Source organism: Nerophis ophidion, linkage group LG02 (genome assembly GCF_033978795.1).
Source record: "Nerophis ophidion isolate RoL-2023_Sa linkage group LG02, RoL_Noph_v1.0, whole genome shotgun sequence".
Taxonomy (NCBI): Eukaryota; Metazoa; Chordata; class Actinopteri; order Syngnathiformes; family Syngnathidae; genus Nerophis; species Nerophis ophidion.
Window position 1 is genome coordinate 54,356,699 of NC_084612.1, and position 23,448 is coordinate 54,380,146.

General features: G+C 40.3%; 1 protein-coding gene across 6 annotated transcripts in view; it reads left to right on the forward strand.

Moving 5' to 3' along the window:
- Positions 1 to 23,448, forward strand: part of arhgap9 (Rho GTPase activating protein 9) — a 160,925-nt gene that overhangs the window by 103,193 nt on the left and 34,284 nt on the right. For 4 of the 6 annotated variants that reach the window (XM_061886590.1, XM_061886609.1, XM_061886637.1 and 1 more), the window contains 9 exons: positions 1,105 to 1,173; positions 10,319 to 10,465; positions 10,531 to 10,617; positions 19,367 to 19,428; positions 19,613 to 19,700; positions 22,250 to 22,348; positions 22,416 to 22,514; positions 22,576 to 22,681; positions 23,036 to 23,155. In XM_061886590.1, the coding sequence (XP_061742574.1) occupies positions 1,105 to 1,173; positions 10,319 to 10,465; positions 10,531 to 10,617; positions 19,367 to 19,428; positions 19,613 to 19,700; positions 22,250 to 22,348; positions 22,416 to 22,514; positions 22,576 to 22,681; positions 23,036 to 23,155 (877 nt within the window). The remainder of the gene's footprint in view (positions 1 to 1,104; positions 1,174 to 10,318; positions 10,466 to 10,530; positions 10,618 to 19,366; positions 19,429 to 19,612; positions 19,701 to 22,249; positions 22,349 to 22,415; positions 22,515 to 22,575; positions 22,682 to 23,035; positions 23,156 to 23,448) is intronic. The other 2 variants (XM_061886599.1, XM_061886618.1) reach the window with 1 other exon arrangement.

Consider the following 23,448-nt stretch of genomic DNA (forward strand, 5'->3'; position numbering starts at 1 on the left):
ATACTTGGCGCAAAATTTAAAATTGCAATTTAGTAAACTAAAAAGGCCGTATTGGCCTGTGTTGCAATGTTAAGATTTCATCATTGATATATAAACTATCAGACTGTGTGGTCGGTAGTAGTGGGTTTCAGTAGCCCTTTAACTGTACACAATAAAACATTAACAAAATGTTGTGTCACATGAATGTTTTTTGAAGTATCAGCTTAGTGACATGAAAAAAACACAATTAATGTAAAAAAAATCTGGTGTTTTCTTTTTGATATCAAAATAAAACACAAAAGCAGTTTGGCTAATGAAGATGAAGTCTAATAAACAAGCTTTGTTCTTCTCCAACGCCTCCTGTTGGTTCAGTACAACAGTTTAGCCAACAAAAAAAACAGGAGTGATACCTCTCACATCGATATTTACAGCCTGCATCAATTCGATGAGATGACAAAACATTTTAGCCAGTATTGATGTTATTTGAACACTGATACAGTTTGCAGTTAAATAAAGGGGTGAACATCCCAGTAAACAAAGTAAAGACTTTATAAACATGTTGTGACAACGTTCACGACACATCGCCTGCTGCAAAACATTAAATAGTTTCTCCTTCGCTGTTTACTTTTAGTGTGGGGACTACTGTCTCCAATATTGTCCACACCTGTCTCCATCTAAACACAGCAGTGTGCTCTTAAACACACGGCGGGAAGCGAGGGAAAATGACATTAAACCAACCGCTTTGCTCCGTTTCCTTCGAGGGGAAATCTCCGCAGCAAAGTCCGTGTAGTTGATCCGCCATGATTATCCAGGAAAACACCACTAGTGCGCATGCGCCTGACTTCCTTTTGCCAAAAATACATTAATAAATGCTGTTTTTTTTGGTAATGAAAAAATGTAACTGTATTACTAACTGTTGGGAACTATCGCAAAATATCATTATAGCGTTTACTGTTACATTCTTTGTCCATTAACTAGTAAAAAGTCAAGAGCGGTCACGGCATGTTCTTGACGCAAATGTTGCTCAATTTTTTGGGGGCATTACAGCAAATGCCGCGGTCAAATTCGAGCTCTGCTCATATCTCCTGGAGTAAACTGCTTCCTGTCTCTTTTCTCCTCGATAAGCTTGCACCTGACTTCCTGTTTGGGAGCCACCAGTGCAACAGAGACTGCGGCAGCTGGCGAGTTAAACAGGTAAATATCTTCTCTTTTCACACACGTTCTTCGCCAAAAGGAATCACCTTGCCTGCCACCTTGACTAAAAAGAGGAGTGTGATGTCTTCCCACCACAGCGGGTGGTGGTGGGGGGTGGCTTCTTTGAACTTTGGTTTTGCAGCCCTGAAGTTGTCACTGCTTGAGAAGCTACATGAATAATGAAAAGTCTATACGTTCATCAAGTGACATGACATCTGCCGTAAATGTATAATTAATGCTTCCATTCAATTAATCACAAAATATAGTTGCCAGATATGTGGTATACAATTGCAAACTACCATCAGGGTCTCCAATAGCTCTGGCTGTGGCTGTGGGCAAACTCCCGATATATTGTGGATGCAGATTAATTGCTACAATATATGGAAATGACTTTGGTTTTATTTCGGGGTATATTCATATGCAACCTTTGTTTCCAGTTGGCTTCTCCTCACTGTTTGCACATACAGTGGTGGTCAAAGGTTTACATACGGTAACGTTCAAATTTGAATGACAATTAAAATGAAGTGTAAGTCTAAATCTAAAGAATAATGTCATGGCTGTCTTGAGTGTCCTCCAGAAGGTCTTATTTTTGTCCATGTGATGTCAGATTAAATAAAAATAAAGCTGTTTGGCCACAATACCCAGCAATATGTTTGGAGGAGAAATGGTTAGGCCTTTAATCCCAGGAACACCAATCCTATGGTCAAGCATGGTGGTGGTAGTATTATGCTCTGGGCCTGTTTTTCTGCCAATGGAACTGGTGCTTTACAGAGAGTAAATGGGACAATGAAAAAGGAGGATTACCTCCAAATTCTTCAGGAAAAGCTAAAATCCTCAGCCCGGAGGTTGGATCTTGGATACAGCTGGGTGATCCAACAGAACAATGAAAAAGGAGGATTACCTCCAAAAAAATCAACCCGGAGGTTGGGTCTTGGGCGCAGTTGGGTGTTCCAACAGGACATTGACGCCAAACACACGTCTGAAGTGGTAAAGGCATGGCTAAATCAGGCTAGAATGAAGGTTTTAAAATGGCCTTCTCAAAGTCCTGACTTAAATGTGTGGACATTGCTGAAGAAACAAGTTCATGTCAGAAAGGCAACACATTTAGCTGAACTGCAGCAATTTTGTGGTAAAAAATTCAAGCAGAAGCTTGTGGATGGCTACAAAAAGCGCCTTATTGCAGTGAAACTTGCCACGGGACATGTAACCAAGTATTAACATTTCTGTATGTATATTTTTGACCCAGCAGATTTGCTCACATTTTCAGTAGACCCATAATAAATTCATGAAAGAAGCAAACTTCATGAATGTTTTTTGTGACCAACAAGTATGTGCTCCAATCACTCTATCACAAAAAATAAGAGTTGTAGAGATGATTGTAAACTCAAGACAGCCATGACATGATGTACTTTACAAATGTATCTAAACTTTTGACCACGACTGTAGCATCCCAAAGCATCCTCACCCAAAGCACAGCCATCTGGGTGCTACTCTGTAGTGCATTATACCAAGGGGGGTGAAGCAGGTGGTGGTGTATGTGTGCATATTTGTGCAATAGTAGTCCACGGGTGCGTGTTTTGTCCGTACACCTGGAAGTCGCTCCATTCGTTATCATAAAAAAAAGTCAACGTCCCAGGTGTCTTTGAAGAAGAGGGAAATAATATCACAGCGTCTTTTGCCACAATTGTCATGCGGGGGTGTTTACCGCATGACCCTGCCAGGGCTCAATGTATAAGGAGCAGAATTGTAGATAAGGATTGTTTTGGTTTGGGCGGGCAAACACATTCCAATGGTTTTTCTGCTGCAGTTGTCCGTTCTGGCTCTCAAATTAATCATAAATATGCCTTGCAGAGTGGAAAGCTTCTCCGAGATGTTATCCAATTTGTGATTCAATTCAGAAATTGCCCAAAGTCTGAGTGTCCACAGCTCACCCAGCTTTTGGGCTCCTTGAACAGCTGCCATCGACTCCCAAACTTGTCGATAGACCAATCCAAACAGTAGACGACGTGTTATCAGAATTCCAAATAGATTGATAGGGAGATATCGTCAATGTCTTGGGCGGAAAGAATCGACAGGCACACGACCCTCCACTTCTCCAAAGAGTCCCTCAAGTATCCAGCAGCAAACGTTCCGCCAAGGCCAGCAGGTTCTCCCAATCCTGAGCCTTTCGTCAAAAATCTCTTGTCAATTGAAATACCGTAATTCCTTGAATAGCCGCCGGGGCGCTAATTAATTTAAAACTTCTTCTCATTCCTGCGCTTATTTAAAGCATGCGGTAAAAGTAAGCAGGCACTAATAATTTAAAAACCTCCTCTCACCCCTGCGCTTTGCAATGGCATGCAGTTAAAAATTGAGTGTTACAAAAAATAAAAAATTATAATAAATTATTCTGCATCCGCGTCCTGGTGGTTGGGGACCACTGCTCTACAGCTTGTCATTGCGCCCACTTTTATACCATGCTGTCTGCGTGCCGGTCGGACGCATGCATATCGCTGCTTCTTATACGAGATTGCAATGCATACTTGGTCAACAGCCATACCTTTTACACTGATGGTTGTGATGTAAGCAGCTTTAACACTCTTGCTGGTGTGCGCCACACTCTGTGAACCCACACCAAGCACATTTTTGGAGAGCATTGGCTTTGTGGCACATTATAAACGCAGCATAGGGATTACCCATAATGCCGTGCATCCGTGACTCTTGGCTACAGTATATTATAAGCGCCCCCCCCAACCCCGCCCACCTCAACCGACGTGGGGGGGAGGGGTTTGTTGCTAGCGCGTGTAAAATATAGTCGAGAGTCATGGATGCCATTGCATTCTGGGTAAGTGTAATGTTGCGTTTATAATGTGTTACAGAGCCAATGTTCTCCAGAAATGTGTTTGGTGTGGGTTCACAGTGTGTGGCGCATGTTATTGAGAGTGTTAAAGTTGTTTTATATCACAACCATTAGTGTGATCTGTATGGCTGTGGAACAAGACCCCTGGTTTACACACAGTAAAGGCAAAAAAACCTCCTCCGCTGTTTCGAAAAAGATGTCAGGGGAAGCATCACTCGTGACATCACAAATTTGACCCGGCGGTTAAAGAAAGCATGCACTGATTAATTTGGGGAGCGAGTATTACCCAGCAGTAATTCAAGGCATGTGCATGTTACATGCCCGGTGGCTATTCAAGGAAATACGGTAAGAGACAATTTGATCAAGTCCAATTCCAAAGAAGCAAAGTAGGAGAGATAGGGGAGAAGTAAAAGACGCACCTGTCTTCTATTGATCTGCGTTTATTAGGGGTGAAACGGTACACAAAAATTTCGGTTCGGTACGTCATTTTCGGTACAATAAGAAATCAACAAAATATAAATTTTTTGGTTATTTATTTACCAAATTTGTAAACAATGGCTTTATCCTTTTAACATTGGGAACACTATAATAATTCTGCCCACGTTAATCCACATTAAACTGCCTCAAGTTGTTGCTTTGATTAAATAAAATGAAAAAAACTTTCTTCCACATATAAAAAGTGCAACATTAAACAGTTTCCATTGAAACTGTTTAATGTCAATTCATCATGCTTAATTTATTACAGCATTTGGGAAGCCTGTAGTTGACTTTTATTATGTAAATGTTATATTTTTATCAACATGTGATAGCAGGGATCCTGCTATTCAAAACTAGGCTGCTACATTACTAATGATTAATGTAACTATAGCTGAAAAATAGTACAATAGCAATAGGAGAGACTATTCATCCCTAAACACAATGGAGTTCAATGAAATAACAGACAGACAGGGCTTTGCTGCCCCTAACACACACACACGCGCACACACTCACACACACACAGCAAAATGAGCTAATGTTACGCTAAAAGCTAATTAGCCTTCACCTCAAGCCTATGTTGTGAGCTAGCTGAGCTGCAATTTAAGTTTCTAGAAAGTCAACGGGCTCATAGTGATGTTTGTAATAGTTATGACTGGGAACTGTTTAGTATAATTTGGGTAGAAACCGCTGCTCCCCTGCTAAACGAATATCTCTGCTCGACGCTGAAGCATTGACTACATGCGTACTGAATACACACTGCTGATTGGCTGTTACATCGCTCTGAATACGCACTGCTGATTGGCTTTGTATGTAACCAATCAGATGGTTGTGTGGGCGGGACAATGCTGGGTGCTCACTGCTCAGACAGAGGCAGAAAGCAGAGCAGCTTGTGAAGACTTCTGCTTCCAAACTCGTTCGGTACGCCCGTGTGCCGAACCGGAACGGTTCGATACAAATACATGTACCGTTACACCCCTAGCGTTTATACATTATTAATATGATATTTTTTGTTGATTAATTACATGATTTAACTCCGACAGCCCAGTTTTAATATTTTTATGTTGGATTTATTGAATTTACAATATTTCTTATGGTAAAAATGGCTTGTGGAGGACTAAGGTAACACTGTGCTTTGTGTCCTTTGCTGTGAGAAGTCTTGTCAGCACAAAAAAAAGAGATATTTTAAGGAGAAATACTCTCCTCATGAACTTTTATTATTAGATTTGCATGAAGGGCATCTCCACTGTATTACTGCAGAATACATTACATTAATGCCAACTCCACGCGTTTTAGTTTCCAGGAGATCAGCGTTTATGCATATTAAGGTGGTGAAATAGCAACTCATGCTGTTACCCAAGCAGCTCTTAGTGCAACATGGTTGCATCACAATGGAGTGTGTGAGCATTTGGTGTAAAGTCTCTTCTAAAAGGCCTCCTCTTAGCAGGGGGAGAAGATTTGGAACCTAATACTTTAATCCGCCTTGCATGAAAGATGGCAAACATTTGTAGGGAGATATACAGCATGTATACGTGGTGCATCGTTGAAAGTAGGTTACAGGAACTGGGGAAAAGTACTTAATAATGGCTGCTTCTGAATGAGACCTTACAAATCCATGCAAGTTGTATGGAACACATATACAGTAAACAGGGTTGCCAAGTCCCTTAAAACAAAATGAGGGACACCTTGCAAAGCGGGTCACCCTTAATATTTTTTATTTATTTTTTATTTGTGTTTAAGGAGTTTATAATAGCCACAAAAGTTGAATAGAGGCAACAGGATTCCTCTTGTTTGCTGAAGACATTTCAGAAGAATCCAGTTTCCTCCATTCAACATTTGTGGATTACATGACCTGATGACTGACAAGCTACACCACAGGTGTCAAACTCAACGCCCGGGGGCCACGTTATTCTTTGTGGCCTGCTGTTGCCTGGAGAGAATGTGCATCAACTTCATTTCATCTTTATTGATTCATGTATCTACATTTTGACAGAAAAAAAAGCATGCAAACTTTAACTCAATGTGTTTTGATGCAACAAGGTACAGTATGAAAGGGATTTATATGGCCCCATTCCTGGGTGGGTCTTGCATGAGAGGAAAAGGAGGGGTTAATCATTTTTGCAATGCAGTCTGCTAAAAATGAGGGAAAGCGCCACTCTACATAGCAACCATGCTGAAGTCCATGGGTGTGAAACTCTGGCCCGCCGTGTAATTTAATTTGGCCCTTGAGGCAATATCAAATTAACATTAGAGCTGGCCCGCCGGTATAATGATAATATAACATATTATAACACCACATTCACCGCTAATACTCATACCTGCCAACACTCCCGATTTCCATGGATGACTCCTGAAGTTCAGTTCCCCTCCCGAAAATCTCCCGGGCAACCTTTCTCCCGATTTCCACCCTGACAATAATACTCGGAGCGTGCCTTAATAGCACTGAATTTGTGTGCCGGCCCAATCACAAAATATCTATGGCTTTCACAGACACACACAAGTGATCGCAGTTCATACTTGGTCAACAGCCATACAGGTCACACTGAGGGTGGCCGTATAAAAAACTTGAACATTGTAACAAATATGCGCCACACTGCGAACCCACACTAAATAAGAATGACAAACACATTTTGGCAGAACATCCACACTGTAACACAACAGAACAAATACCCAGAATCCGTTGCAGCACAAACTCTTACGGGACGCTACAATATACACCCCCACTACCACCATACCCCACCCCCCCAAACCCCGCCCACCTCATTGTTGTTTTATTTTCTAATTTATTAGCCTGTGGAAAAAGTTAATGTTGATATTTACCTCAGAAGGCTGCAAGTAGAAAAGAGGCATAACATTTTTCATTCAAATTTTATTTAATATACTATTGATGTTTTTTCGTTTCTTCTTTGAAAGTAGATTTTGTACTATTAAGTTATATAAGCGTCGCTTGTTCCATATTTAGTGTTAAAGCAAATCAGTGTCGCAAACTGAGCCCTAATTAACGTTTTACTCACGCACTTTCTCTTGCTATTTCAAGGCTTGAAGGTTTGATTCATTCATTGTTATTTTATTTTCAAATGTATTATTAGCTAGTGGGAAGAAAAAGTTTATTTTGATCTTTACCTCAGAAGGCTGCAAATAGAAAATAGGCATTCCATTTTTGTTTATATTGTATTTGATATGCCATTGATATTTTTGAATTATTATGATTATTATTTGAAACTCGATTTTGCATGTCGCTATAAAGATATATAAGCCTTGCTTGTTCAATATTCAATGAAAAACCTGTTTGGGTCCCTATCAAAAGGTTAATTTGTTCAACCTTGGGCCGCGGCTTTGTTCAGTTTTAAATTTTGGCCCACCCTGTATTTGAGTTTGACACCCCTGCTGTAGTCAAAATTGGAATGGCAGCTAAAGTGAATAGTGCACTCCCGCAATTCGACAAAATTGAGTGCCAGTAAAGAATTTTCACATCCCCTAAATGAAATGCATGAAAAAAAGAGAAACACATGTTCTTGTCTTATGTAGAGATTGTGAATAAGAAGCAACATTCCAAAAATAATTTTGATTGAAAGTACAGTATGATGATAGACTGACAGAACCTTTTAATTGGCTATTGTCTACAGCCGGGGCTCGAAGTCAGAACACCGCATGCTTGGAAAGCTACAGTCGCGGTCAAAAGTTTACATACACTTGTAAAGGGCATAATGTCATGGCTGTCTCGAGTTTCCAAGCATTTCTACAACTCTTATTTTTTTGTGATAGAGTGATTGGAGTACATACTTGTTGGTCACAAAAAAGATTCATGAAGTTTGCCTTTTTTATGAAATTATTATGGGTCTACTGAAAATGTGAGCAAATCTGCTGGGTCAAAAGTATACATACTACATACATACTTAATATTTGCTTATATGTCCCTTGGCAAGTTTCACTGCAATAAGCGCTTTTGGTAGCCATCCACAAGCTTCCGCTTGAATTTTTGACCACAAAATTTGTGCAGTTCAGCTAAATGTGTTGCTTTTCTAACATGGACTTGTTTCTTCAGCATTGTCCAAAGGTTTAAGTCAGGACTTTGGGAAGGCCATTCTAAAATAAATGGGTTATAAATGGGTTGTACTTGTATAGCGCGTTCCTACCTTCAAGGTACTCAAAGCGCTTTGACACTACTTCCACATTTACACATTCACACACACATTCACACAATGATGGAGGGAGCTGCCATGCAAGGCGCTAACCATCACCCATCAGGAGCAATGGTGAAGTGTCTTGCTCAGGACACAACGGACGTGACGATGTTGGTACTAGGTGGGGATTGAACCAGGGACCCTCGGGTTGCGCACAGCCACTCTCCCACTGCCCACGCCGTCCCTAAAACCTTCATTCTAGCCTGATTTAGCCATTCCTTTACCACTTTTGAGATGTGTTTGGGGTCATTGTCCTGTTGGAACACCCAACTGCGCCCAAGACCCAACCTCCGGGCTGATGATTTTAGTTTATCCTGAAGAATTTGGAGGTAATCCTCCTTTTTCATTGTCCCATTTACTCTCTGTAAAGCACCAGTTCCATTGTTGGCAAAACAGACCCAGAGCATATTATTACCACCACCATGATTGACGGTAGGTGTGGTGTTCCTGGGATTGAAGGCCTCCATTTTTCTTTCATCTGACATCACATGGACAAAGATAAGACCTTCTGGAGGAAAGTTCTGTGGTCAGATGAAACAAAAAAGGAGCTGTTTGGTCACAATACCCCGCAATATGTTTGGAGGAGAAAAGGTGAGGCTTTTAATCCCAGGAACCGTCCCTACCGTCAAGCATGATGGTGGTAGAATTATGCTCTGGGCCTGTTTTGCTGCCAATGGAACTAGTGCTTTACAGAGAGTAAATGGGACAATGAAAAAGGAGGATTACCTCCAAATTCTTCAGGACAAGCTAAAATCATCGGCCCGGGGGCTGGGGCTGGGTCTTGGGCGCAGTTGGGTGTTCCAACAGGACAATGACCCCAAACACACGTCAAAAGTGGTAAAGGAATGGCTAAATCAGGCTAGAATAAAGGTTTTAGAATGGCTTTCCCAAAGTCCTGACTTAAACGTGTGGAAAATGCTGAAGAAACAAGTCCATGTCAGAAAAGCAACACATTTAGCTGAACTGCACCAATTTTGTGGTCAAAAATTCAAGCAGAAGCTTGTGGATGGCTACCAAAAGCGCCTTATTGCATTGAAACTTACCAAGGGACATGTAAGCCAATATCAACATTGCTGTATGTATACTTTTGACCCAGCAGATTTGCTCACATTTTCAGTAGACCCATAATAAATTAATTAACGAACCAAACTTCATGGATGTTTTTTGTGACCAACAATCACTGTATCACAAAAAAATAAGAGTTGTAGAAATGATTGGAAACTCAAGACAGCCATTACTTTATGTCCTCGACCATTACAGTATATAATAACTATATTAGTAGGACACGGGCATTCATATTTTTTAAAGTGGCAATATTGTAGCTGAGATAGGGGCAACCGCCCCCGCGACCCCAAAAAGGGAATAAGCGGTAGAACATGGATGGATGTAATAAAACTGGCTATAAAAAGCATTAAAGTAGATTTGCTAAAACCCTGTGACTATATCACCAATCTCTATTTGTAGTATGTTGATGTTATGGCAAATCAAATCAGTTGTAAGCTTGGCTTGAGGGGCACAACGCTGCAATAGTGTGTTCCCATCTTGCACTGTGCAGCAGTTTGCTAATCTGCAAAATACTTCCTTAATGTCCCGCAGTATTTGTCTGTTTCACCTCGCCTCTTCACACTGTGGCCTGTTTGTTATAAAGAGCATGCAGCGCGCCGCCTCCTCCGACACCATTTGCACGATGGTACAGGCCAAGGCCGACACCCACTGTCAGGACTGTGCCGCCCTGCATGACGGCAGGCAGCCGCTCTCACACTCACAATCCATGATCCTGCCCGAGAATGGCCAGGTAGGAAGTGTGAGGATCATGCGGAAGGACAGCAGCCCTGACCGCTCTTTCTGCACGTCCAACAGTGCAGAGACTACCCCTGCAACGTGACCAACATCGTCGTGGAGCCGCCCTCTCCCGAGAGCTCACCAGACGGAGAAGGCGGCACACCGGTGAGAAAATGTCACCTCTTACTGTACTTTGGACATCCAACCTCAATTTACCTTCTCTTCTGTTCGTTCTGTGCATAAAATAGGGTGTAGGAGAGCTTGTCCCTCTTACTGTGTGAGGCAAAATGGAGAATGACAACACACTAAGCCAGTGGTGTCCAAAGTGTGGTCCGGGGGCCAATTTCAGCCTGCAGCTCGTTTTTTTCCATTGGCCCTCGGCAGATCAGAAAAATACAATAAATTAATTTTTATTCAGATATTGTGTAAATGCTCCAAAACATTCACACATATGGTTTTCTACACCAAAATTAATGTATTTAAACATATTATGTTGTGAATGCTCCAAAGCATTCACACATATGGTTTTCTACACCAAAATGAATCTATGTATTATTATTATTGTTGTGTGAATGCTCCAAAGTTTCCACACTTATGGTTTTCTACACCAAAATTAATCCATGTATTATTATTAGTGTTGTGTGAGTGCTCCAAAGCATTCACACATATGGTTTTCTACACCAAAATTCATCTATTTAAACGCATTATGTTTTGAATGCTCCAAAGCATTCATACATAAGGTTTTCTACACCAAAATGAATCTATGTAGTATTATTATTGTTGTGTGAATGCTCCAAAGCATTCACACATACAGTGGGGTAAAAAAGTATTTAGTCAGCCACCGATTGTGCAAGTTCTCCCACTTAAAATGATGACAGAGGTCTGTAATTTTCATCATAGGTACACTTCAACTGTGAGAGTCAGAATGTGAAAAAAAAATCCAGGAATTCACATTGTAGGAATTTTTAAGAATTTATTTATAAATTATGGTGGAAAATAAGTATTTGGTCAACTATTCAAAGCTCTCACTGATGGAAGGAGGTTTTGACTCGAAATCTCACAATACATGGCCCCATTCATTCTTTCCTTAACACGGATAAGTCGTCCTGTCCCCTTAGCAGAAAAAGAGCCCCAAAGCATGATGTTTCCACCCCCATGCTTCACAGTAGGTATGGTGTTCTTGGGATGCAACTCAGTATTCTTCTTCCTCCAAACACGACGAGTTGAGTTTATACCAAAAAGTTCTATTTTGGTTTCATCTGACCACATGACATTCTCCCAATCCTCTGCTGTATCATCCTTGTATCCATTTTGGTATAAACTCAACTCGTCGTTTTTGGAGGAAGAACAATACTGAGTTGCATCCCAAGAACACCAAAGCTTCACCTACTGTGAAGCATTGGGGTGGAAACATTATGCTTTGGGGCTGTTTTTCTGCTAAGGGGACAAAACATTTGATCCGTGTTAAGGAAAGAATGAATGGGGCCATGTATCGTGAGATTTTGAGCCAAAACCTCCTTCCATCAGTGAGAGCTTTGAATGGTTGACCAAATACTTATTTTCCACCATAATTTACAAATAAATTATTTAAAATTCCTACAATGTGAATTCCTGGATTTTTTTTCACATTCTGTCTCTCACAGTTGAAGTGTATCTATGGTGAAAATTACAGACTTCTGTCATAATTTTAATTGGGAGAACTTACGAAATCGGTGGCTGACTAAATACTTTTTTTGCCCCACTCTATGCTTTTCTACACCAAAATTCATCTATTTAAACTTATTATGTTGTGAATGCTCCAAGCATTCACACATATGGTTTTCTACACCAAAATTAATCTATTTATTGTGTGAATGCTCCAAAACATTCACAGGTATGTTTTTTTTACAACAAAATTCATATATTTAAACTTATTATTGTGTGAATGCTTCACACACATATTTTCTACACTAAATATTAATCTATGTATTATTATTGTATGAATGCTCCAAAGCATTCACACATGGGGTTTTCTACACCAAAATTAATCTATGTATTATTATTATTATTGTTGTGTGAATGCTCCAAATCATTCACACACATGTTTTCTACACCAAAATTAATCTATGTATTATTATTGTATGAATGCCCCAAAGCATTCACACATGTGGTTTTCTACACCAAAATTAATCTGCGTATTATTATTATTGTTGTGTGAATGCTCCAAAGCATTCACACATATGCTTTTCGACACAAAAATTCATCTACTCATTGTGTGAATGCTCCAAAGCATTCACAGGTATGGTTTTGTACAACAAAGTATATATATATATATATATATATATATATATATATATATATATATATATATATATATATATATATATATGTATGTATGTATGTATGTATGTATGTATGTATATATATATATATATATATATATATATATATATATATATATATATGAACTTATTATTGTGTGAATGCTCCAAATCATTCACACACATGTTTTCTACACCAAAATTAATCTATGTATTATTATTGTATGAATGCCCCAAAGCATTCACACATGTGGTTTTCTACACCAAAATTAATCTGCGTATTATTATTATTGTTGTGTGAATGCTCCAAAGCATTCACAGGTATGGTTTTGTACAACAAAGTATATATATATATATATATATATATATATATATATATATATATATATATATATATATATATATATGTATGTATGTATGTATGTATGTATGTATATATATATATATATATATATATATATATATATATATATATATATATATATATATATATATATATATATGAACTTATTATTGTGTGAATGCTCCAAATCATTCACACACATGTTTTTCTACACCAAAATGAATCTATGTATTATTATTGTATGAATGCTCCAAAGCATTCACACATACGGTTTTCTACACCAAAATTCATCTATTTATTCTTATTCATATTATCCTTCTTCTTCTCCAGATTTTGGTGTGTTTTACATTCCTTTTAATTAGGACAAAAGACAAAGTTATTTTTTTGAACTGGAAAAACTCCCAGTCTTCCACAAAATTCCAGGAATTTTGTAATACCATTTGTCATTTCAACATGTTACTACATCAACATTTATCGACCGTTTTGAAAAATGTCAACACCAACCATTTCAACTCATTCAGACCATTCAACTGTTTACCATTTTCAAAAAAATTCCCGCTTTTGACAAAATTCCCTATTTTGTCTGAAATCCCCATTCAAAATGAATGGGACATTCTTCAAACTTGCTCAATTCCCATGGTTTTGTACAACAAAGTATATATATATATATATATATATATATATATATATATATATATATATATATATATATATATATATATATGAACTTATTATTGTGTGAATGCTCCAAATCATTCACACACATGTTTTTCTACACCAAAATGAATCATTGTATTATTATTGTATGAATGCTCCAAAGCATTCACACATATGGTTTTCTACACCAAAATTCATCTATTTATTCTTATTCATATTATCCTTCTTCTTCTCCAGATTTTGGTATGTTTTACATTCCTTTTAGTTAGGACAAAAGACAAAGTTATTTTTTTGAACTGGAAAAATTCCCAGTCTTCCACAAAATTCCAGGAATTCTGTAATACCATTTGTCATTTCAACATGTTACTACATCAACATTTATCGACCGTTTTGAAAAATGTCAAAACCAACCATTTCAACTCATTCAGACCATTCAACTTTTTACCATTTTCAAAAAAATTCCCGCTTTTGACAAAATTCCCTATTTTGTCTGAAATTCCTATTCAAAATGAATGGGACATTCTTCAAACTTGCTCAATTCCCACATTCTTCAACCCATTCAAACCATTCCACCTTCAACACATTCCACCATTCTGGGAATTCAAAATACCCTTTTTCCAAGTTAAAAAAAAAATCCAGATTTTCCAGAAATTCCCAAATAGCATTACTACTTAATCATTGCTTGCCCGATTTAACCAATTCCAACACCGACGAATTCAGCTCGTTCAGGTAATTCATGCTCTTAATCTTTTTTTTTTTTTAAATCCCGCTTCTTGCAAATTTTCATGAAGTACCCATTGAAATGAATAGGACATTTTTCCAAGTTGCACAATTCCCACATTTTTCAACATATTCAAACCATTACACAAGTAACACATTCTACTCATCCTGGACATTCAAACTAACATTTCCCAGGTTCCAAACCAAATTCCCATTTTCCTGTAAATTCAAACTCTTCAACATTCAAACCATTCCAACATCCATCCATCCATTTCTACCGCTTGTTCCCTTTTGGGGTCACGGGGGGCGCTGGTACCTATCTCAGCTACAATCGGGCAAAACCATTTCTACATTCACCCTACAAACCATTAGCATTCCAATTTAGCGTCAGCTCATCAACGTTCAAACCATTTCAACATTCAAACTATTCTTACATTCATACTACATTCTGTCAGCATTTCACTTCAACTTCAGCATTGGAGCATTCACACGCTATTTCTCCAGGAATTGCCCCTTCTAGTGAGTAATGCTGTCAAACGATAATTAAAAAAAAAAATAGAATAATCACACTTTTAAATGTAGATTAATTACACGTATTGCTAGTAGTATAAACTAGCTTGCATGATTTCAATTACCTTAAGCATTTCAGTTGAAGTAAAAAAGACTTTAATGATTGGTTACAAATGCCAAGTTATTGTTAGAATTGATAGAAGGTCAAGGAGCAAAGTCAATTGTGTCATTAATCTGTGCATATATACGTGTTAATGCAATATTGTTTTGTGATTGATTGCATGATTTTGTTTAACTTACTGTAATTATTATATATAGTTATTAGATAATGAGAATACATACATGTTCTGTGTAACAAAGCTAACATGGATGTTTTGTTCAGCTAGCTTTGCATATTTTGACATAAACTGGTTTGCTTTTAAAGTTAAAGTTAAAGTACCAAAGATTGTCACACACACACACTCGGCATGGTGAAATCATGTTCTGCATTTGACCCATCACCCTTGTTCACCCCCGGGGAGGTGGGGGAGCAGTGAGCAGCAGCGGTGGCTGCGCCCGGGAATCATTTGGTGATTTAACCCCCAATTCCAACCATTGATTCTGAGTTTTTAGCTTCTTTAATGTACAAAATGTATCAAACGCATCCTTCCATTTTACTGAATGCGGCCTTATGCTGGAATAAATTTGGACACCCCTGCATTAAGCCCCCTAACTAAACTAAAGATGGAGTTAAAGGGGAACATTATCGCAATTTCAGAAGGATTAAAACCAATAAAAATCAGTTCCCAGTGGCTTATTTTATTGTTTGAAGTTTTTTTCAAAATTTTACACATCCCGTAATATCGCCAAAAAAAAGCTTTAAAGTGCCTGATTTTCGCTATCTGTGAAGCCATCGTCCATTTTCCTGTGACGTCATCCAGTGATGCCAATACGGAGAGCACAGCAAGATATAGCGACATTAGCTTGAATTCAGACTCTGATTTCAGCGGCTTAAGCGATTCAACATATTACGCATGTATTGAAATGGATGGTTGGAGTATGGAGGCAGATAGCGAAAACAAAATTGAAGAAGAAACTGAAGCTAGTGAGCGAATAGCTATTGACGCTATTCGGCCATGTTTGCCTTAGCATCGCCGGTAAAATGTGCAAGACCAACGATCGGAAGTTTCGCATCTTGTGACACTGGGTCAACTTAAATTCATCGATTGGTAAGTGTTTGTTTGGCATTAAATGTGGGTGGAGGGAAACGCTGGACGTAAATATAGTTTCAAATGTCATACAGCTAGCCTAAATAGCATGTTAGCATCGATTAGCTGGCAGTCATGCCGCGACCAAATATGTCTGATTAGCACATAAGTCAACAACATCAACAAAACTCACCTTTGTGATTTAGTTGACTTTATCGTTGGAAATGCATCTGCAGGTTATCCATACATTTCTGTGCCATGTCTGCCTTAGCACCACCGGTAAAATGTGCAGACACTCCGGCACATTCAATGGGGATCTGGCGGCAGATTTCTTTGACTTTATCGTTGGAAATGCATCTGCTTTGAGTGTCGCAGGATATCCGCACAATCTTGCCATCTCTGTAGTAGCATAGCTTTCGTTGGTAAACGACTGACCATTTCGTCGGCTTTCCCCACACCCTCGTATTTTGAACTAATTTCATCCAATTTCCTGCCACTTTCGCATCTTTGGGCCAGTGGTGCAACTTGAATCCCTCCCTGTTAGTGTTGTTACACCCTCCGACAACACACCGACGAGGCATGATGTCTTCAAGGTTCCAGAAAATAGTCGAAAAAACGGAAAATAACAGAGCTGAGACGCGGTGTTTGTAATGTGTTTGAGAAAATGGCGGCTTTATTACCGAGGTGACGTCACGTTCTGACGTCATCGCTCCGAGAGCGAGAAATAGAAAGGTGTTTAATTCGCCAAAATTCACCCATTTGGAGTTTGGAAATCGGTTAAAAAAACATATGGTCTTTTTTCTGCAACATCAAGATATAAATTGACGCTTACATAGGTCTGGTGATAATGTTCCCCTTTAATTTCCACTGCCATTTTCAATTTTGTTTTATTTGGAAAAAACTTTAAAAAATCGTTTCAGTCATATTTTAGTCACCTAAATTAATTTAGTTGACTAAATTCCTCAACATTTTAGTCGACTAAAATTCCAGTAAATTACTGAAGTATACATTTTTAAAGGATAAGGCATCTTTGGAGTTGTCTTAAAACCACTTGTAATAAGGTTAGTGGGGAGCATCTCAAAAACTAAATTCACAGCAAGACCTGCACTCAATGAATACATCCATAAGTACATTTCACACTGTGTGTTATTACTTTAGCTGCAATTAGGCATTTTTATTTCCAAATGTAGAACAACATATGACTAAAATAATCACATGAAAAAAAAAAACTAGTTGTATTGCATATTGTATAGAACTACACTAAGTGTGCACTATAGGCGACTTGGCCACAGTCCCGTTTACATACATCAACAAGTGTTATAAATCTAGAGCGTATAAGTATCTCACATACCTGTCTTTCTTTGTGTGTTAGCTTGAAACATGACAAATATGCACGTTTGGGTTGTCAAATTGTGCAATTAATAGCTGAAGAGTGTGCCGAGGACATTAAATAAAACTGCACTGTACAGGTACACTATATTGCCAAAAGTATTTGGCCACCTATCCCAATGATGAGAATCAGGTGTCCTAATCTCTTGGCCCGGCCACAGGTGTATAAACCTTAGGCATGGAGACTGTTTCTACAAACATTTGTGAAAGAATGGGCCGCTCTCTGTGTTTTCCAGCGTGGAACTGTCGTAGGATTACCACCTGTGCAAGAAATCCAGTCGTGAAATTTCTTTGCTCTTAAATATTGCAAAGTCAACTTTATTATAAGAAAAGTGAAGAGTTTGGGAACAACAGCAAGTCAGCCACCAAGTGGTAGGCCACGTAAACTGACAGAGAGGGGTTAGCATAGTGGAAAGACTTTCTGCACAGTCAGTTGCTACAGAGCTCCACACTTCATGTGACCTTCCAATTAGCCCACACACAGTACGCAGAGAGCTTCATGGAATGGGTTTCCATGACTGAGCAGGTGCATCTAAGGCATACATCACCAAGTCCAATGCAAAGCGTGGGATGCAGTGGTGTAAAGCACATCTCCACTGGACTCTAGAGCAGTGGAGACGCCTTCTTTCAAGTGATGAATCACACTTTTCTATCTGGCAATGTGATGGACTAGTCTGGGTTTGGAGGTTGCCAGGAGAACGCTACATGCCGAGTGTGAAATTTGGTGGAGGAGGAATTATGGCGTGGGGTTGTTTTTCGGGAGTTGGGCTTTCCCCCCTAGTTCCAGTGAAAATAACTTTGAATGCTCCAGGATACCAAAACATTTTGGACAGTTCCATGCTCCCAACCTTGTGGCAACAATTTGAAACGGGCCCCTTCCTCTTCCAACATGACTGTGCACCAGTGCACAAAGCAAGGTTCATAAAGACACGGATGACAGAGTCTGTTGTGGATGAACTTGACTGGCCTGCACAGAGTCCTGACCTGAATCCGATAGAACACCTTTGGGATGAATTAGAACGGAGACTGAGAGCCAGGCCTTCTCCACCAACATCAGTGTGTGACCTCACCAATGCGCTGTTGGAAGAATGGTGGAAAATTCCTACAAACACACTCGGCAACCTTGTGGACAGCCTTCCCAGAAGAGTTGAAGCTGTGATAGCTGCAAAAGGTGTAACCACATCATATTGAACCCTATGGGTTAGGAATGGGATGGCACTTCAAGTTCATATGTGAGTCAAGACAGGTGGCCAAATACTTTTGGCAATATAGTGTTCTTTTCTTTTACAACATTTTAGCCTGACTACATTGAATTAAATGATCATAGTAACATATACAAGACATTCAGGTACAATAATGAAACAAGAGTTCTCTCAGTCAAACTTGGGGTTGATTTATAGTCAGGGCTATTTTTTTTAACCCTCTTTGTTGTCTTTTCGGTGTTTCTGCCTTCTTAAAATGTTGTTCCAGTCCAGTCAGAAAGGATAAAAGTCTGTTATTTCACTTTTAAGAACACTGATCCTCTTTAGTTTTGATGGCAGTTGATTGCCATAGTCAAGAGGTAGGTCACACATTCGTAGCTTATATTGTTGACCATTTCATTCTCATCCTGATCCACTTTTTATGAAGTTCATTTTCTCTCCCATGACAGACTGCTGGATAGCAGACAATGGCATCTGGAACTAAAAAAAATGCCTGTAATCTCTGCAGTGTACTTAGAGCAGTGCTATCAAATGATTAAATGTTTTAATCGCTTTAATCACACCTTTGCAACACAAAATAAAAAATAAAAAAATGGATCCTTGCAGGAGTTGGAGAAAGCCGGGCTCTTGAACAAGACCAAGATTGCAGAAGGAGGCCGAAAACTCAGGTGACTCTTAAGTCTGCGAAGTGAATTATATTTATACAGTAGTAAATAATATATATATATATATAGCATTAAAAATATTATATTGTAATACATATTTATTACAGTCATAATACGGTGTTATGTTGAGTTACACATTGACTTAAAGGACCCAGTGTAAAATGTACATATGTCTGTTGTGTTGTAGGAAAAACTGGAGTCCATCCTGGGTGGTGCTGGTGGGGAACAGTCTAGTTTTCTTCAAAGATCCCAAATCCCAGACGCCTTCAAGCTGGGTAAACGCTCACTCAAGCAGTGAAGTTGTCACGTTGTGTAAATCGTGACTAAAAAGAGAATACAATACGGGGCGGTATAGCTCGGTTGGTAGAGTGGCCGTGCCAGCAACTTGAGGGTTGCAGGTTCGATTCCCGCTTCCGCCATCCTAGTCACTACCGTTGTGTCCTTGGGCAAGACACTTTACCCACGTGCTCCCAGTGCCACCCACACTGGTTTAAATGTAACTTAGATATTGGGTTTCACTATGTAAAGCGCTTTGAGTCACTAGAGAAAAGCGCTATATAAATATAATTCACTTCACTTCACATTTGCAAATCCTTTTCAACTTACATTCAATTAAAAAAGACTGCAAAGACAAGATATTTCATGTTCACACTGACAAACTTCTTTTTTTTGGTTGCAAATAATCATGAACTTAGAATTTAATGTCAGCAACACATTTCAAAAACGGCATTTTTACCAGTGTGTTACATGGCCTTTCCTTTTAAGAACACTCCGTAAAGGTTTGGGAACTGACGAGACACATTTTTTAAGTGGAATTATTTCCCATTCTTGCTTGATGTTGTTGCGTTTGGACCAGATGTTCCCTAGAGGGAATTTTAATCTGCTGGTCACCCCCAAGTTCTTTTGATGACACATAAGCTGATTTTAAATGACGGAGTAGGTATCTTGACATTTTATTCCAAAGCTTTGGAGAGACCAGTCTATGAACAACACCTTCAAATCGCATCGCCCAAACTGATCTGAAAACCCTACCGAAGTCTTGCCTTTTTCACTCCGCCACTCGCCCTCCCTCCTCCCCTAAAGAGTGAATACATTATCTATTGTCTTCCTCAGCTGGAGCCAGAAAGAGATAGGAAGAAGGAGTATCGCTATTCCTACATTCCAAGCACAAGGTCGTCTACAGTGTACCATCGGTCAGGAGATAGGGAAAAGATAAACAGAGTACAAGATGGAACACTAGCTATTTCAAATATGACTATAGAGAAAATAAATAACTTTTAAATATGGATATATGTAGTTACCTATCTCCGTCAATGTACAGCTTAAGTTGTTCAACAGTCTCCCTTCTGATATTTTAGCCTTCATATTGCACCACACATTTTTAATGTCTGGACTACAGGTAGGCCAGTCCAGTACCCGCACTCTGTTGCTGTGAAGCCACGCTGTTGTAACACGTGGGTTGGCATTGTCTTGCTGAAATAAGCAGGGGCATCCATGATAACGTTGCTTGGATGGCAACATCTTTTGCTCCAAAACCTGTATGTAACTTTCAGCATTAATGGTGCCTTCACGGATGTGTAAATTACCCATGCCTTGGCCAATAAAACACCCCCATACCATCACAGATACTGACTTTTCAACTTTGCGCCTAGAACAATCTGGATGGTTCTTTTCCTCGTTTTTCTGGAGGACACGACGTCCACAGTTTCCAAAAACAACTTGAAACGTGGACTCGTCAGACCACAGAACACTTTTCCTCTGTGCATCAGTCCATCTTAGATGAGCTCGGGCCCAGCGAAGCCGGCAGCGTTTCTGGGTGTTGTTGATAAACGGCTTTCGCTTTGCATAGTAGAGTTTTAACTTGCACTTACAGATGTAGCGACCAACTGTAGTTACTGACAGTAGGTTTCTGAAGTATCCTTTACACAATGAAGTCGCATTTTGATGCAGTACCGCCTGAGGGATCCAAGGTGCGTAATATCATGGCTTACGTGAATTATTTTCTCCAGATTCTCTGGACCTTTTGATGGTGAAATCTCTGAATTCCTTGCAATAGCTGGTTGAGAAATGTTGTTCTTCAACAATTTGCTCACACATTTGTTGACAAAGTGGTGACCCTCGCCCTGTCCTTGTTTGTGAATGAGTAGTTGGGGCGGCATGGCGTAGTGGGTAGAGCGGCCGTTCCAGAAACCTGAGGGTTGCAGGTTCGCTTCCCACCTACTAACATCCAAATCGCTGCCGTCGTGTCCTGGGGCAGGACACTTCACCCTTGCCCCCGGTGCCGCTCACACTGGTGAATGAATGATGAATGAATGATTGGTGGTGGTCGGAGGGGCCGTAGGCGCAAAACTGGCAGCCACGCTTCCGTCAGTCTACCCCAGGGCAGCTGTGGCTACTGATGTAGCTTACCACCACCAGGTGTGAATGAATGATGGGTTCTCACTTCTCTGTGAGCGCTTTGAGTATCTAACAATAGAAAAGCGCGATATAAATCTAATCCATTATTATTATTATTAAACATTTCATGAAAGCTGCTTTTATACCCAATCATGTCACCCACCTGTTCCCAATTACCCTGTTCACCTGTGGGATGTTACAAATAAGTGTTTGATGAGCATTCCTCAACTTTCTCAGTCTTTTCCACTTTGCCCCCAGAACAATCCGGATGTTTTTTTTCCTCATGGACATGGACTCGTCAGACCACAGAGCACTTTTGCGTCTGTGTAAATGTTGCAAAGAGCCCCTTTAATGTCCATGCCAATGTCCCTTGGTAAGATATAATCCTCATGATTTAACCGGCTGCGGATGGTGTCTTTGATGAAAGCAGAAACCAGGCAACAGTCGCCCTGAGAGCAGTGTTGACCTAAGAGGAGCACAGCTGCAGTGGGCCAATGAGCTGTCCAGCAAAAAGAACGTCTTTAAGGTAAAGAACCCTGAGGAACGCTCATTTTTCTACTAACGCACATTCCACTATTGACTTTGTGTCCCAGCTGAGGACTGTCACGGGCAACGAGTTCCTGCTGCAGTCGGAGACGGGCTCCCTGATCAAAGAGTGGTACCACACCATCCAGAACGTCATCCACAGGCTGGTGAGGGAGCCCGACCTCCAGTGGCGTCACAGCCCATCTGATAATCCACCCCCTCTTCCAGGACCGAGACAACCCACTAGACAACGTCCTGCTCTACTCTCTGAGGAGAGCGGGCAGCGTGGAGATGTTGGACCACAGCGGCGACGAGGACGACAGGAGAACGTCACGTAAGCGTTTGCCGTCTAACTCCCGCGCCGCCGAGTCTCCGCCTCTTTCCTCCGCTCTGGCATCATCATCATCATCATCGTCGCTCTTCTCTCTTCACCTCCACACAGGCTTCTTACATCCAGCCATCTTCTCCTCCATTCTCTCCTCCATTCAGCCCACTTACATTTTCACCTGGCCGCCATGGCAGGTCATCCCGCCGCTGGCCTCGTCTCACCTGCGGCGCCGCCCAGCTCTTCCTCTTTTCATCCTCACCACCATCCCCTCTCATTTGCTGCCCGGCCCCACGCTGGGATGGCCCACACTGACCTCCTCCTTCTCCTCTTCTGCCCTCCGCCTTCGCTCTCCCCTTGCAGTCCCTCGTTCGGCCTCCAACCTGGAGAACACGGAGAAGAAGAGGGTGAAGACGCGCCTGAAGAAGCTCATCCTAAAGAGGCCTCCTCTGCAGGCCCTGCAGGAGAAGGGGCTCATTAAAGGTACATCTCCATTTGTATGAACTAGTGTTGTACGGTACTAGTATAGTACCGCGATACTAATGAATAATATTCGGTACTATACCGACTCTGAAACGAACTGCTCCCCACCGCGCCTGCGTCAAAGTCACGTCATGACTTTGCTGGTATTACGACACACACACACACAGAGTACTTACAAGCAGGCACAGTGTGTAGACAGAAAAGGGAGAATGGATGCTGTGACGCTTCTCCTGCCGTCCTTGCGTGGGTTGCAGTGCCGATCGATACAGGACGCATCGTTACATACAGGTTTT